The following is a 16,681-nucleotide window of genomic DNA, read 5'->3' as shown; positions in this document are numbered from 1 at the left end:
TTAGTTATGGGCTACATTTATCCCTCTAAAAAATAATTTTATAAGGAATAGTGTCAAGCTACATTTTAACCGTCTCCAATAGCAAACGGCAAAATTTAATATTTTAATAGTTTTTAATATTTGATGTAAATTTATTAGTTAATTTAATTAAACTACTATTTATATTCTATTTAAAATATATTTTAAAAGAGAAAAAAAATATTTTGAGATAGGATTTTTGACATCCACATGTCGGCACGTGATTAGTCCTATAAATTTATGATTATATTTTTCATTGTTCTAAAAATAACTTAAAAATGGAAAAAGATGAAGGATAGTTTGTAAAAGAATGAAGAGATTGTGAGAAATTATGTAAAAGGATGAAATTGAGGAAGAATAATATGTAAAATGATGAAGATGTTGTGAGAAATTATGTAAGAATGAGGTTGGTATTTTATACAAAGGAATTTTTTAGAAAAATAAAAAGCTAGTTGATGTTAGCTGGGCCCCATCCAAGATTTTAGCCTAGGTTAGCCAAAGGGCCAGTGGCCCTCATTTTAGGAATTGGCCCTTTGTATTGCTTTTTTTTTTTTGTAGTCCTTTATGTAGTCCATTTTTGAAGATGAATTTTGAGTATATAGCCCTTGGGAAAAAGCTTATAACTCAATCTAGACCGTTAAATGGAGAGATCGTACAGTCTTCGTCTATATTGATTAGCTGGGAGCAAAAGCTGCAAGAGAAGACGCAAGCAGAAGCCGTTGCATCATAACAAGCCAATTATTTTATAAATAGAAAACTGCCAAGTATGGCTTGCTTCTGTCTCTGTCTCTCCCTCCGTGCTCCGTTACTCAATAGGGTCCAAAAACAACGACCCTCCTCCATCCAACTTCCAAGTTTTTGGTTTTTTTTTTTTTTTTTTTTTTGGGGATCAGAAAAATAAAATAACATAAATAAAACAAATCCGTGTACAATTACAACAAGACCTGGAACCAGAGACAGGCTTCAAATGCGCCATGTGCAATGGAAGATCGGACAATCGGCCTTCACGTATCTCTAGGCAGTCACAAGTTGACACATACGTACGTGTAGCTCTCACCCAAGCCATCAACCATGACCATTTCCATCTCTGCTATATATACCCCTCCCCTCTCTCAAAATCCCCTCCTTGTCCCCTCTCCCATTTCCAAGCTCCCAAGATTCTCACCACCGCGCTCTGCCATTCTTTGTTTCTCCTCCTCTCCTCCACCACCACCAGGTAGGGAACACCTCTTTGCAGTTCTCTTCTTCATCTCTTATCTTCTGTAAATTCAATTATGCTTTGTTTTTTTTTCTTTTGCAAGTTTGCTTAATCTCTTCTACTTCTCGACCAAAAAAAAGAAGAAGATCTCTTTTACTTCATGCCTGCCTCTGCTCTGATCTGCCATCCATCTCTCTAATCAATCAATCAAACTGGGTTTTAAGTTTTGTATGATTTTGTTGTTGGTTATATATTTATTTATTTATTTATTGATGATTGAGTGGTGAACACAATTGGTTATCCGTTTATTCCTCCATAAGATCCTTTTACAGTCAAAAAAGGTGGAATCTTTTTAGCTGTAAAGCCAAATAATTGTATTTTATTCTGGTGTTGGGCCCTTTATTCTAGATTTCTGAACACGAATGTTAATTGTTAGGCCATATTCTTCTGAAGATGTGAAGGTCTCTTTCATCGTTCTGTATTGATATATACTTTGGATATGCTTGCGTGCTCTACCCTGTTAAGGGTTTTTTTCTTCTTATTTATTTTTCTGTTTTTGGGGTGGGGGTTCATTGGTGCAGATATGGATGCCACTACAGGTCCAAGTCTCTACCCTCTGCACCGTTCTAAAACTCTTCACCTGGTTTGTTGCAAACTCTGGCCCTTCATTTTACTTAATACTGGTCGTAGAGTGCATTTGGGTATTTTTGACCAAGTGATGATATATACAGGTAAGGCATGCACAAGGGATTCACAATGTGGAAGGCGAAAAGGATCATAGTGCATACATGTCTTATGATCTTTTTGATGCACATCTTACCCCTCTTGGCTGGAATCAGGTAATCACTAATGAGAATGTTCAGTTGAACTTATGTTTGGTATGAGAGAATCAGAATATGTTAATTTTTTTTTGGAACTTTCTACACGTTCGTTTGGTGCCCACGTTTTAAAGTGGATTGTACCGATATACTACTCTATTGTTTTTTATATTGTTGTGAGTTTGTTGTTGAACTGAACCTATGTTGTACTGGGTTTGGTTTTGTACCCAATAGGAGGCCAAACTGAACTACAAATTTAATATTTTTACTGATTAATAAATTTTTTGAGATGAAAATTGATTGTTGGATGAGAAAAAATTATTGTACATTATGCAACCATGAATGAAAGTTAAGACAAGTACAAAACTTAGGTTCATATTCAGAAATCCATAATCATCTAATCAACATTAGCGAAAATACAAAATAGCTTGGTTAGTTGATAAAGTTTTTCTGAAATTTTGACAGCATCTGAAAAGAGAAAGCCAATATTAGATAGCCATCCCATCAAAAGTAAGTATTAGAGTGTACAAATTGGATTATTGAGAGCCAAAGTAGTCATGAAATTGTACTTATTATCAAACTGGATCCACTATCTTAATGTAAAGCCACCAGCATTACTTTGTCATGTCATTCCGTTTATGCACTGATAGGAACCCATGCAATAGTAGGTACATGTCCTGGAAAAACATCCATTTGTCCAATTGTTGCTGGTACAATGACCATTTCAACCTGAAACCCATCATTAAAGTTCATAATAAGTATTTATAATAATAAACAATTTGCTATTGGAAATACATTTTTTGTTAATGTGATGTTGAGATATATCAAAATGCATAGTCATTCTCACCAAGGAAATGATGCTGCGGGAAAAAAGGGAGCTTATGTGTTTCTTGTGCAACTTAGTCCTATGTGGAGTTTACTGATCTTCAGTTACCTGATTGTTTTAATCCGGTTGCTTAAGAGCCTGGAGTTCTACAAAACACTGAATTCAGACTGTTTAGTTTAATGGTGTACCAAACATGGCATCAAAGAACTCTCTTTGTTTTTTACTGTAAGAACAATTTTAGAAGGAGGATTTGCATTAGGTTTCTCTCTCCTTTAAGTTCCTTATGTTGGGTGCTGTATGTCCTTTTTATTTTTTCCCAATAAATCAACAAATTCCATGCAGTGATTTTGTGCCCTCATAACAGGTTGATAATCTACACAAGCATGTTCAAGCATGTGGACTTTCTAAGAGAGTTGAGTTAGTCATCACATCTCCTTTGTTAAGGTATCTCCTTCTCAGATACCATTTTTTTCTCAGTTTCTATGATCAACTGCTGCATGGATCCTAATCATAACTGTGAAATTGTGTATTTCTCAGTGAATCATTTCCCCTTTATTTTGTTTTGTTTAGGTTTTTTCTTTTTTATTGTGAACTTGGATGATCCTTGGTATTTAGGATAGATGTTTTGAGATAAAATAAATGCACTGATTATCTCATACACAAACTCAGACAAATACATTAGTTTTGTGAAATATGTAACCGATAGCAATATATGACTTCTTTTATGAGAACTAGGGGACATCCATTAGTCTAATTTAAGAGGGAACAAGCTACGCACCTTTATTCCTTTACTACTTGATTCTAAATGTCATCTTTGCTTCTACCTCAGATTCATAAAGAATTACTTCCTTTTCAGTTGATTGGAGGGCTGCTCCTTTAATATGCCAATAAGAGCTTTTAAATTTGTACTTGACAGTTATACGTTTTCCTTTATAATTTTAATTTTTATATTATATATTTTATATATTTATTTTTAAGTGGGGTTCCTTTAATTTTTATTTATTTTTGTGGGGAGGGATAGGGTGGGGAGTGATTTGTCAAGGTGGTATTTAGTTTTGTTATGAACATTTGAAATCAGATATACCTTAAGATGATGAGGTGCTGTTGAAATAATTCAGAAACTTGAGGAGGTGAAGAACATGCATCCAAAGGAAATATACAAACAGTTAATTCTATCATATTTGTCACGTTTAACAATCTAGAATTGTGAATTGGGACTTCTATAATAACTTCAGATGGTTAGGATGTGAGATCTGCTTCACTGCATACAGACTCAAGTCAGTGCTATCCTTAATACAACTTTTCTTATGCAGGTGATTTGCATGTGCCTGAATTTTGTGGCTGCTGAATATATGGTCCTGATTTTAGATGTATCTCTTTTCAAAAAGTGATAATTGCTAAGATAACTAGTCCCTTTCTATAGAAATTAAATTTATTTGGTTCATGTAATAGAGTAAACTTTTATTTTTGCTTTAGGAGTTATTATTTTAGTTATGTACATGAATTAGTGGATGAATGATTGCTTGGGTCTATGTTCCTTGAAAACATTTTCCGTTTTACAAGCACTTTTATTTCTGGGAGACCGCACATTACATACCAGACAAAAAAGAGTGGATGTTTCACTTGGTGGAAATTGAAAAAAGAAAAAGCAACCTGTTTTGACCAATGATTGCCATGTAGGACCATGCAAACAGCAGTGGGTGTCTTCGGGGGTGGAGCATACTCAGACGGGATAGATGTACCTCCTCTAATGGTTGCAAATGCAGGGAACAGTAACCATCCTGCAATTTCAAGTCTAAACTGCCCACCATTTATAGCAGTTGAGCTTTGCCGTGAACATTTGGTACGTAATGTTCAAAGTTAAAACTAGTAACAGCTATGTAAATTTTGTGTAGAAGGTACACAAAAGCACACAAAGAGAGATAGAGCCTGGTTTGGGTATTGTTTCTCCCTCTGTGCGAAAAAACAAACCTACCCTCTGTGCGAAAAAACAAACCTAAGGGGAAGGAAAATTGATAATCCTGATTTCAGTAGTTATTTTTTCTTTGCAAATGGTATAACTTTTTAACTGGGTGAAGGTCAAATATTTTGGATTGCTTTCAATCTTTACCATGCCAATAAGGCTTCACTAACATGTACATATATTTTTCCTTTAGTAGTAAGTTATAAAACAAAATCCTTTTTGGTGTTATCTACATGTAGTCTATTTTATTTGGACCAGTCAGACGCTTGTCCTTCCTACTTTTAGATTTTATACAATTTTGATACCCAGATCAACATTACTATGTGTCTAAAGCCTCAGAGAAGGCCTCCCTTTTGCTCCTAAAATTACAAACCTCTTTTGAGTGTTTATTTTGAACATATTTTATTTATCTAGTTTCACATTAATCATTGAGTAAGAGGGGTTTTAACTGGACGTTGCACTCAAATGTGTGTGTTTTCTCTTGTGCTGCAGGGGGTTCATCCATGTGACAAGAGAAGAAGTGTTAGCGAGTACCAGCCTCTGTTTCCTGCAATTGATTTTTCACTGGCAAGTGATTTATTGTAACTTTTAAAAGTGGAGAAAAGCTATGCCTGCCATTTTTCTTGTCACTATTGTTTTTGGTTGCTTGTCAAATCTTCAACTTAAATTGATTGGAATATATTCTTGTTTATCGTTTGTTTAGATAGAGAATGAGGATGACATTCTGTGGACACCTGACATTAGAGAGAAGAATGAAGACGTGGCATCTAGGGGACTGAAGTTTTTGAACTGGTGATTACCCTAATTCATTTCACTAAATTTCTGGTAACTGCATTCTTTATTATTCACGATCAGTATAAGAATCTTTGAGGAAAAGAAAAGGTGAAAAGAAGGCTATGTCACAGAGCGCACTAGAATGATTTATAAGCTAACTCAAAATTGGGGTGAACAACATGAGCTCTTTTGTCCAAAGCCATAATATCTATATATTAGTATTACAGCATAATCTCTTCATGTCCCTTATGCTGTGGGTATGCCACATGGATTTTAAGGAGGTGCTATCTGGCTGTAACTGTTGTTTTCTTACAAGTTCAGTTATAAGTATTATGATATTCTCATCACGCTGTTTTTTCACCTGAAGCACCTTGAATTGTTACACAAATTTATTTATAGTTGTTGGGAAATGTCCATTAATTCATGTCTGCAGATGTTGAACCAAGTATCATTGCAACAAATTTTCTTAGCATGCCCTGCTTACTGTGGTTTCCCCTTGTAGATGAAATCATTTGGTTCAATCTTGCATAGCTTCTGAACATATATAGCATACATTTTTTTCATTATCATTTTCAGAGTTGACCACTTTCTGGAATTGAAAAGGGAGATGATGGATTGTTTAGTTTTACAATGAATCAAATAGATCATACTATCTTGTGACCTTACATGTCAATGATTTGAATTATAGATTTCAGCCATCGACTCTTTTGACATTGGTTCTTATATTGGCATTATGGAAAGGTGTTCACTGAATTTTCTTTTCCCACTTTCAATTTGTCCAGGTTGTGGACACGTAAAGAGAAGGAGATTGCAATTGTTACCCACAGTGGATTCTTGTTTCATACCTTGAGTGCTTTTGGAAGTGATTGCCATCCATCGGTAAAGAGTGAAATATGCACACAGTAAGTGTTATGGTGGCTCTTTTATCCCTACTTTTAAGTCAACAGCATGAAATCTTTTATGATAATAATACACAACGAGAATAAATAACTGAGCTGCTCATTGCTGCATTTTCAAGCTCTGTTCTTGATTACATTCTGTATGGTGTCTGTATGTGTGAGAATTATTCAGAATGTTCTTGTACATTCTGAATATTCATGTTTGTTAATTCAATCATATTTACTTCAATCTATCAATAAACACACAATAATATTTGCTTCAATGTGTTTTGCGTTTTTCTTAATATTTGTTATTTAGAAATAGCCACTCTTTTCTTTTGTTTGATGCTTCATAGGTGGAACTGTATCCTTTATTTTCCTTTAGATGTAACTATTCCCTGCATATTGTGATGTCTAGATCTGGTCTGGTCGCTACTACTATTTTTGCTAACTAAACAGTTGCACACTTGCCCATCAGGCTACTAGTTCTATGACATTGTTCTGCGCTGGAAATGTTTATAATCATATCAGTGTAAAAGCGTTCCTCATGTTTAGGATCGTTAGTTTTTACATGGAGGAGGATGAGTCCTTTTCTTTTCTCTGTGTTTTTGGATGAATACTAAGCTTAAGAGTGGAATTCTGTTTATGCAGCTTTGCCAATTGTGAGCTTCGCTCGGTGATAATTGTTGATAGGAGGTGAGCTTGTAGTAAACAAAACCTCGAGAACATATATTAGCTCATGCAGAATTTTAATCTTTTGTCTCCTCTATGCAGTTTGATGGGGTCTGATTCTTCGACAACTAACTATCCTGGAAAAATTCCTCAGGGACCTGATCTTCCTAGTGACATTGCAGATGAGAAGCAATCGGAGAAGGGTGCTTCCAAGTAAATATAGCCCCTGATGATGGACATTCTCACACACTTGATATGATTATTCTGAAGCCTTGATTTTTTAGGGGCTGGTGGAGATTCATGTTTTTTTTGGTTATTTTTATAGGGGAGACAGAAATTTAGTCTTTTTAAGGTTGCTTAGCTCTGTTAGGCAATTTGAGGATTCTTGTTTTTGGAGCCTTATAGATACATTGGGTTAACCTGAATATCATCGATGGTTTTAGAAGTTCCATGTATTTTTTTCAAAGATAAACATCTTTTATTAATACCATCTCCAACACTCTACGACTTCTCTCCCCTTTTCCTTCTCTTATTGTTTGGGCTTCAGTGTGAAATGTCGTCTTCTACATCTGACAGATAATCTGGGTTTTGTTAGACTTTGATCAACTTATGCATTTATAAGGTTTTCGTCGGCACAGGCAGGCATAGACTTCTCTTGACGAAATTTATTTTTGCCAACAAAATTTTGTTAGGAGAGGTTTTTTTAAAAATAAATATAAACTTTGTATCTCTAAGTCAATAATTTTTTCTAAAACTTTAATTTTTAGTATATAAGTAATATCTATTTAAAGGGTATAGCCGCGCGGCTATATTTAAAAAATATTCTATTTTTGGAGTATAGCTCCAACTAATTCGATTTATTGGGTGTAGCCGGACGGCTTTACTGTCAAAATATCCTATTTATCGAGTACAGCCTTGCGGCTATACTTCTAAAATACACTATTCATAGGGGTATAGCCGAGCGGCTATATCATACACTAATTCGATTTATGGAGATTTATAGAGTATAGCCATGCGGCTGTACTGTAAAAAATATTCCATTTTAAGAGTATAGCCGTGCGGCTTTACAGTTAAAATATTCTAATTTATACCTGAATCTATCAAAATGTAAAAGAAAGACAAAACTTTTTTGTCAAAAAAAAAAAAAGAAAAGAAGAAAAACTTAAAAGCCGCGTGAACGCGCTTGCAGTTGGGATCTCCAACAGTCGGAAAATCGTGTGCTGTTAGTTGCTTGGGGCCAAAGCTACTAAAACTCTAATCTGAAATTTGAATCACACACAGATACGATGAAGTGAAGTGAGCGAGTGCCATTTGACAGTTGGGTTTAAACACCGCCTTATATATTTCTCTCCGATCACAATTTGGAAACTTATTCGCTCTCTCTCTGTGTCTGTGTGTGAAAGTGAAAACCCAGTTGACTCAAAAAAGGTTTTTGCCACATGCTTCTCATGATTCTGTCCAAAGTGTAAGTTGTATGAATATGAAAAGGAAGAGGCTTTCTTCTCATTCTGGGAGTGATCATCAAGACTACAACAATGAAGCATTAGTGCAAAAGAAACAAAAGCTGGTTCATGTGCAAAGTAGTGCAGATTTGAAGTTTACCATCATCACCGAAACCAAAGATGCCTCAAGACCTGAAAACCATGATTAGTCGCAGTGGTGGTGGAGACCTCAAATTGGTAATCGAGAAGGAACTTTTTGATACTGATGTGGCTGACAATAGCCAACAGTTTTCCATACCGATGAAGCAGGTTAAAGAGGATTTTCTTAGCGAAAAGGATCAGACTGAGTTGAAGCTACGTTCTGGTCACAATGAGAGAGTGCAGCTCTGGTCAATGAGTCGTAAATCCCAACTTCGCTTTGCGCTTGTTAAGGTTAGCACGACAAAACCAGAAGTTCAGCAATGTGGACATGGTGCAAGCACCTGTAGCAGTAGCCAAAGTGGACAAACGGTCTCCTCCATTTCTTGTATTAGCCAAGACTGTTAGTGTATACATATAATAAGTAGGGTCTTTTATTTTCAACATATTCTTTTGGTTTCTTGCCTGTGAAACCAATTCTTTGATTCGTTACACTGCAAATCCCTTTCTTTAATTCAATTGTCTTGTTCTTTATGCAAGATTGGCTATACTGTTGTAATCTCTTCAATGGAATGATTAGAATCTTGAAATAATTTTAGATGTGGAAATTACAGCCAAGGCAGCGACTTTCTTTTTTATTCTTTTAGATAGTTGTCATTTCTCATTTCAGGGGCTGGTTGAGAATAGTCTTTTTAGGCAATTAAGATTCATCTTTTCGGAGTCATATAAATGTGAAGCCAGTGAAAATTGCTATGAAGAAGCATTTTAAAGATGCTAAATATCACAATTTTCATTAACACGTATCTCAATCACTTTGTCTTCTTCCCCTTTTATATCTTCTCTTATTGTTTGGGATGAAAAAAGAAAAATCTTCCGGACTCAGCCAGTTATCATATTAATATTCATCCTCAATGTAACTTTTAAGGCATTCAAGTTTAGATACATCCATATCAAAAATGTAAAAATGCATACTGTACAAGTATTTGTGAAACTATAACCTCATTACAACTGATTCAACTGCATACTTTTTGCCCAAAACGGAGAGGGGAAAATCCAGAAAACAGTTTATTGATTTTATAGGACCACAAATGTTTACCCAGATTGGACAACCGAGGCTTCATTTGAACTATGATCTCCTGACAAATATGAGAACGTATCCTACAATGATAGAGAGGAGAAGGAATATAACAGCAGCGATGATGTTGACATTAGAGGACTGTATAGATTTCCGGCTACTTTCTCCTCTCAACGTGTCGAGTCCACTCTTCTCCAAACAGGACCTAGATGCCGAGGAAAAAGGCACCGCCACATCCCAAAAAGATTTGGTGACTCTAGATGGGGCTTCTATTTCAGGTTCCAAGATTGCTGAGTCATCTGTTGGAGCTTCCATAGACAACAACTCGACACATCGATCTTTAAGAACCTAAGGGAGGATGGAAAGCACAAGGTCAGAGCAAGTAAGACATTGAACTGAAAAGAGATTAAGTGAAAAGCTCATGTTGCTCAAAATCTAGTCCAATGCAGAGCTATTCAGAACCACATACAAAAAGGGTGCAACACCCTTGCATTTTCCAATTTTCTGTTTGTAGGTGTTTTTTTTTCTTTTATTAGAAGTAGAAACCTCAGTTATCAAGTAATAAGTACAAACCTCAAATGTCTCAGATGGTTGTAGGTAGTCGCACACAAATGTACCCGCCAACCAAGGAACAAAGACTCTTCGGGGAAGTGAAAGACTGCATGTTTCTCTGTTTTAAAATGCATAACAAATGTGGTCAGTGTGCCAACTTATGTTTCAGCAATGTGACATAATAAATCACCGATGTTTAACAGAATTTTGGTCATAAATCATGATTCAGATTTAACCCTTCTGCTTGATGAAAAGAAATATAAACCCACTAACAATATAGAATAAGCTGATGGTGCAAGAAACAATTAGTAGTAGCTTGCAGGGAATATTAATATATAATCTTGAAAGATAGTAATTCTTAATTTATACAATTTTATCTCCAACAGGAGATTCATAAAATTTTGCAGTAAAGGTGGCAGATTTCCAGAAAAGATTAGTTGGTAGCCTAAAGGGCCACACAGAAAACTTTAAAGTAGCTACCGGTGAAACTACCCACATAATGAAAGAGGGGGAAAAGAGGGGAGAGATAGGGGAAATGGGAAAGGGGGTGGTCAGCATATCTCCTGAGTACAGGTTACTAGTATCATGATATCAATCAGTGATCAAGCTGCAGCTGATGAAATGAAACACATTGTGCAACACCATAATATTTACAGAATCATTCCGATATACAAAAAAGTTTGTGAAGTATATTCACTCAAAGAAAATATATTCAACCAAATTCCTGAAATGTAATCAAATTTGAAACACGCTTATCTAAACCACCAAATTTGAAACATGCTTATCTAAACCACCAAATTTGAAACATGCTTATCTAAACCACCACACAACATGCCTTTACAACATGGATTATAACAAAAGGAAAAGGACAATGGAAACGCACAGATCAGCATATAATCAATCAGCATTCATCATATTCATAGCGAACCCCTAGTTTTATTAAAACATTAGAAAAATAGTAACATAGGAGGCATAATAGACCTGAACGATTGAAGAACAATTTGAAAAACAGGAGTTCCACTGGATATCCCATCTCTTGCTTCCTGGCTACCAGTATCATCTCTTGCTTGCTGGCCACCGGTTTCAGTTGGACCTGTCTCTCCATCTGCTTCATCACAGATGATATCTAGTCTACTCTGCAGACTTGTGATAATGTCATCCTACAAACATAAAATCAATTCATGATTTTACAGAAAATAAGCACACTAAGGAATTAAGCTAGTAAACACAATAGCATGAAAATATCTAAAAACAAGGCATGAAAAAAGCATGCACACCCTATGACGCGCAATGACAATGAAATACAGTCAACTAGTGATAAATGTGAATTCAAATAGCCTTTAGAAACTAAACTAATAATTAGTTTTCGGTCTAAGATACGGAGGATTAAAAGTGATTATCTATTGTATACCTTTATATCAGCAACAGCTTGTGAAATTGGTTCTTTAGGATTTAAGAAGGCAAAGGAACACACAGAACCACTCAAAGCAAGAACACCAACGGCTTCTTTTTGGCTGCAGGCTTTACACAATAGATGAATGTTAAAATATAAACTCAAAATGGAAGAAGCAATTCAAGAAAAGAAAAGAACAAATGAACAAAATATTCCCAAAATTAAATGATGCATAAACACACCTTCAGTATCTTTCATAAATGGTAGAAGCAGTTCGACTTCATGCAGACCATCTGATGTGCATAGATCATTGTTAAAAACCTAAAGTTGTATTCAAGACAGAGAAAACCATATGAGAACTTGAGGTTAAAAGAGTCAACCTAGAAACCATGCTTATTGATTGTGGAAAATAAAGGGGAAAAACAAAATTCAACATTTGGTTTAAAACAAGTTGGATCTATGGCTTAAAGTACACCATTACACCTGACAAAGATCAAGGCTTTTAGGTAAATATTTTCTTACAGCTATCAAATGGTTACATTTCCTCATATTTATGTCTTCACAAAGGTAAGCAGTAAAATTGATACCCAAAAAAAAAAAAAAAAAAAAAAAACTTTGAAAACAATAACGTGGGTTAGAACTATCAGCTATCAAAGTTTCAAAGATCACAAAATCTTGCGAACAAGTAACTGACTGCATATGACTCAACAGCATGACCGTCAACATAACTGCACTAACACGCATCAGAATTTTTTTAATTCAAGAAGTGGTAAAAGGTTTACTAATGAGTAAGTTTATCTGTTGATAGATGTAAATAGTGATTATAACCTGGCTTAAAAAAATGATTTAGAGAAGCACAAACCAAACAATCCTTGTCGTATGACGCGCTGTATCAACTTTCTACACCTAAAATTACTTAATATGATAAAAAGCGGCACTTACAGTCTTCAGATATTATAAGTAACTTTCTACAGCACACTCCTGATATCAGCTACATAGAATTAGTATACTTCTATCAACTTGAAAAGAAGACATCATAGTTGAAAAGAACAAGTTGCATATGCAACAGAGACTCAAAAAACTATTTTGGACTTTAAGAGATATGTTTAGCCATTGTAGCGCCAGGGACATCAACATATCATATAACAAACTCAAGGTCATCCAGAACACTAACAAGACTCGAGGTCATCCGGAGCATTAACAGGCACGAGCAGGTATGACACTTTTGCATATTAGTAAAAGGTGTACAGTAATTTTAAAAACCAACAACTCAATGAGCTACTTACCAAATTTCCATCATACATAGCTTTTGCACTTTTAAGATCTTTTGCATGAACTGAAATTCCCTGATGAAGAGCTTCACTAAAAGTTTGAACATTTGATAAATTCTTGTGAAATATGGGCAATCTGGGAAAGAATAACTACCATGAGACAACCTAAATACTATTATGTGCTAGTACTGGGATAAAGTATACTATTATTAAATTGGATATGACCTTCAGTACTATGAGAGCATAATATTCTATTAAGTGGCCCGGTTAGAACCTCAAAATAAGCCAAAAAAATAAAAGTGCAGCAGACAGGCAGAAAGAAACGGGGATCAACGTCAGTGTTGTCTTTGGACGTGACGTAATAAGGGATAAGAGATAAACTAAATGATAAATAAGGAATGTAGCTTAGTTTATAAGGTTCAAGAGGGCTCCAGTATCATCATTGTTAGATATTGATATACTTAATAGTTGAATCATCAGATCATTGTTTGCTTTCGTTTGGACTGAGCTCATTGTTTACTTTAACTTCAATTCAAACAGAATGATGGGTCCTAAATTCTAGTGCATGTGAAAGTCACATGAAATTATATTTAAAAAGTTCTAAGATATCAATTTCCTTTTTTCTTTTTTCTTACTAAGAAAAGCAGACAGTACCTGATATCAAAATTGTACATGCACCTAAATCTTTGAAGGGAATTTAGGACCCTTCCCATTTTAAAATCACAAGGCCTTAGGCTGCTAGATGTAATATTTGAAGCAACCGCACAATTTCTACATGTCCACCTACAGAAATAGCCTCTTAGTCATATACCCTTTGACAATAACTAAGAGAGCATAATTGGGACAATAAACAATTATCGAATTCAGGTAGGGAAGTTACCTCCTTGGACTGTAACAGATGTGAATAAGCAGTCTCTCATCCCAATCATTCTCTGAGAGGGGCGCTGCTTTGGCAACTCCCATTACAGTCTGCAAGAGGCCTTTTCCATTAATATGTATTAAAAGTAATTTTTTCCCAGTATACGCATAGGATAACTTTAAAGTTTAAAATGAATATAATCAGTCCCATATTTTCATAGCTGACCCATTCTTTGCAAGTAAACTAGCCAAGAATACTTTTTCTGTTAGATTTATGATAATTATAAAGTTTCATTACAGAGAACCTGACCAGGTTCTCCTTGGTTAATGCAAATTACTATGGCCATGAGGGCTATATTATATTAGGTTTTTTAAAGTGAAAAGGGCGCATCAACTAAAACCAATGGTCGTATTAGACCTAATTTCATGAAATTCAGTTTTATTTGATAGGCCTTATAGAATGTATCAAAATCCAGCAGTCAAAAGCTAAAAATGGATATCCTGCATTCACCAATTTATCTCTTATTTTTTTCCTTTCTATATATTTTTTCTGTCACTAAGCGGAGCACTGCCCGCTTAAAGCTATCCATCCTTCTCGACACAAGCAAGCTCATAAAGCCAGTCCCAAAATAGCATGCTATACAGCAATCAAAATCAAACTCTGCTAAAAAACATAGATATACCAAACAAGATTAATCCAATTCAGGGCCAAAAGAGTACCTGGCAAAGCGTAATGTTGGAATTCTTAAATGCACTTTCACTTGCCCAGATGTAAATGCCAACCACCTTCATGCCACCCACTAACATTCTAGACACCTAAAATATCATAAAATGCATACACAAGCACAATAAACAAGACCCAGAAACCGTATCAAAATTAGATTTTATAGATACAAACAATATAAAGTAGGAATATACAAATATAAATATGCGTATATAGGAACATATTTATATGTAATTGACCTGGCGAGCATGTTCTGCGACCCAATCCTTGTCAATGGTGAGAGAAGAGGAATCGGAGGACTGAGATTTGGGCTTGGTTCCCTTTCTCTTGTCGTCCTTGGTGGGCTCGACAAGGGAACAAGCAGGCGCTCCAGCGTCGTTTGGTGGGGTTGGGACGATATCGAAGACGAAGCCTCGGTCTAGAGAAGAGCTGAGCTTGCCTATGAGAAGACCCACCTGAACTTGCATAGCAAACAAAAACCGTAAAACTCAGAATCAGCCATGTTTCTCTCTTTGTGAGTGAGAGAGAGAGAGAGAGAGAGAGAGAGAGAGAGAGAACCTGGGCAGGCGTAGAGGATTGCTCGAGGCGATCCTCAGCTAACTTGAGCTGGGTCTCTTCTCCGACCACTGCTTTCACCATTGCTGTACGGACTCTATGTTTTTCTCTTTCTGGTTCGATCGATGAGCTTCTTCGGAGTGAGTGGAAGTCGTTTCTGAGTTTAACGGACGAAATCGTCCATGGGCCAGGCGGGGCCTGGAAGACCCGCCCATCAGAACATGGTCCTGGGTCGGCCCATCTAAGCAAGAAACATGTAATTATTAAAGATTTTCTTGAGTTAAACTTATATTTTCTTTACTAAAATATGTATTCATGCTTTCAATTCGTATAATCCAAATATCAAGGAACTCCTAAAGTCAAACTGAATTGAAGTTTAAGTCGATGCTAAAGTCGCTTAATTCCCAAGGTTTTTTTGTGTTAAATTTGCGACCTAGATGCTATATTTAATTGAGATTTTGATTTAATTTTTTTCCTCTTCACATAATACGATCAAGTTTAGCTATTTTTGACCCAACATTGGCCTCAACTTTCACTAATACCCACATCAAGTGTAAGAAAATGAATCACTAGAAAATCCAAAAGAATTTACAAAAGTATATTCAAATTCATTTTATGATAAAAGTTTAACAAACTCCATTAAAATCCATTGACTTTGCATAAGTTTATAAATCTTTAAAATCCATTAAAATTTCAGTGGAATACACAAGTCGATTCCTTCAGTTGTTCACATTACCTTTTTGACGGATTTGGATGAAATTGGATAAAAACTAAAGACAATAGTTAAATTGGCGATTAAATTTAGTACGAAGGTTAAATAATATAATTGAGAATGTTGAATTCGACAAGTGTGACAAATCATGGTAGTATTCAACAGTTTAGCCCTTCTAAAATGGCTAAAAGCGTTTTTTGAAAATATTTGGCAACCAAAGAGTATGACACGAGTCCGACTCGATTAATTAAGGCCCGACGTAACACAACCCCTATCTTTGGGCAGGTCCGACTAGAAGAGTCTCATTGGTAGTTGCATGGAAGAGATCAAATTACATGGAACATAGCATTGGATAAACTAAGGCCCCGTTTGGTTCACGGAATGAATTTAAGGAGAAATCATTTCCCATGTCATTTCCCAAAGGATGGTAAATGAAATATTCATTTCCCACGTTTGGTAATGTTGAGAAAGTAATCGGGAGATAACACTTTATTTCCTTTCCCATGTTTGTTTTGAGTATGAATGAAAAACAAAGTTTGTATAAATTTTCAATTATACCCATATTAAATTAAATAATAATAAAAAAGAATGCATTTAATGATATATTGTAATTCTAAATTGTTAATGGGGACAAAATGGTCATGAAAAATGTGTATTTAATGTTGGTTAATTTCTCCAAACTTTCTCATGAGGAGGGAAAACAAAACTCAAGTTGGGAGAATGGCTTCACTTTCCCCCTACTTTCCCATCCTCAAGTCTCATTTCCCATGAACCAAACGGGGCCTAAGAGAAATATGCTTGCGGATTTTATGCA

At 35.4% G+C, this 16,681-nt stretch overlaps 2 protein-coding genes across 5 annotated transcripts; one reads left to right on the top strand and one right to left on the bottom strand.

Annotated features, from left to right (window-relative positions):
• The first annotated feature begins 954 nt into the window (after positions 1-954).
• On the top strand, positions 955-7,664 carry LOC117630102 (phosphoglycerate mutase-like protein 1). Of its 3 annotated transcripts, XM_034362846.1 has the most exons (10): positions 955-1,234; positions 1,798-1,859; positions 1,948-2,055; positions 3,225-3,304; positions 4,541-4,703; positions 5,316-5,390; positions 5,527-5,615; positions 6,380-6,499; positions 7,127-7,171; positions 7,250-7,664. In XM_034362846.1, the coding sequence occupies exons 1-10, from the start codon at positions 1,090-1,092 to the stop codon at positions 7,362-7,364; spliced, it is 1,002 nt and encodes a 333-aa protein (XP_034218737.1). In that variant the 5' UTR covers positions 955-1,089; the 3' UTR covers positions 7,365-7,664. The 3 variants fall into 3 exon arrangements, with proteins under 3 accessions (XP_034218737.1, XP_034218755.1, XP_034218747.1); XM_034362864.1 differs by lacking the exon at positions 1,798-1,859 and having other exon boundaries at positions 1,105-1,234; XM_034362856.1 differs by lacking the exons at positions 955-1,234; positions 1,798-1,859; positions 3,225-3,304 and having other exon boundaries at positions 1,945-2,055.
• A 1,924-nt stretch (positions 7,665-9,588) lies between these two features.
• Positions 9,589-15,286, bottom strand: LOC117615520 (protein odr-4 homolog). 2 transcript variants are annotated; one of them, XM_034344619.1, is made up of 11 exons: positions 15,159-15,286; positions 14,840-15,055; positions 14,597-14,692; positions 13,899-13,987; positions 13,673-13,801; positions 13,034-13,154; positions 11,990-12,068; positions 11,766-11,875; positions 11,336-11,514; positions 10,376-10,472; positions 9,589-10,150 (listed from the first exon to the last, which is right to left on the bottom strand). In XM_034344619.1, the coding sequence occupies exons 1-11, from the start codon at positions 15,237-15,239 to the stop codon at positions 9,854-9,856; spliced, it is 1,494 nt and encodes a 497-aa protein (XP_034200510.1). In that variant the 5' UTR covers positions 15,240-15,286; the 3' UTR covers positions 9,589-9,853. The 2 variants fall into 2 exon arrangements, with proteins under 2 accessions (XP_034200510.1, XP_034200511.1); XM_034344620.1 differs by lacking the exon at positions 13,673-13,801 and having other exon boundaries at positions 15,159-15,284.
• Between the last annotated feature and the right edge of the window lie 1,395 nt (positions 15,287-16,681).

This window comes from Prunus dulcis, chromosome 1 (assembly GCF_902201215.1).
Source record: "Prunus dulcis chromosome 1, ALMONDv2, whole genome shotgun sequence".
NCBI lineage: Eukaryota > Viridiplantae > Streptophyta > Magnoliopsida > Rosales > Rosaceae > Prunus > Prunus dulcis.
Note: the sequence above shows the minus strand (reverse complement) of the source record. Positions and strands in the feature narration are given on the sequence as shown.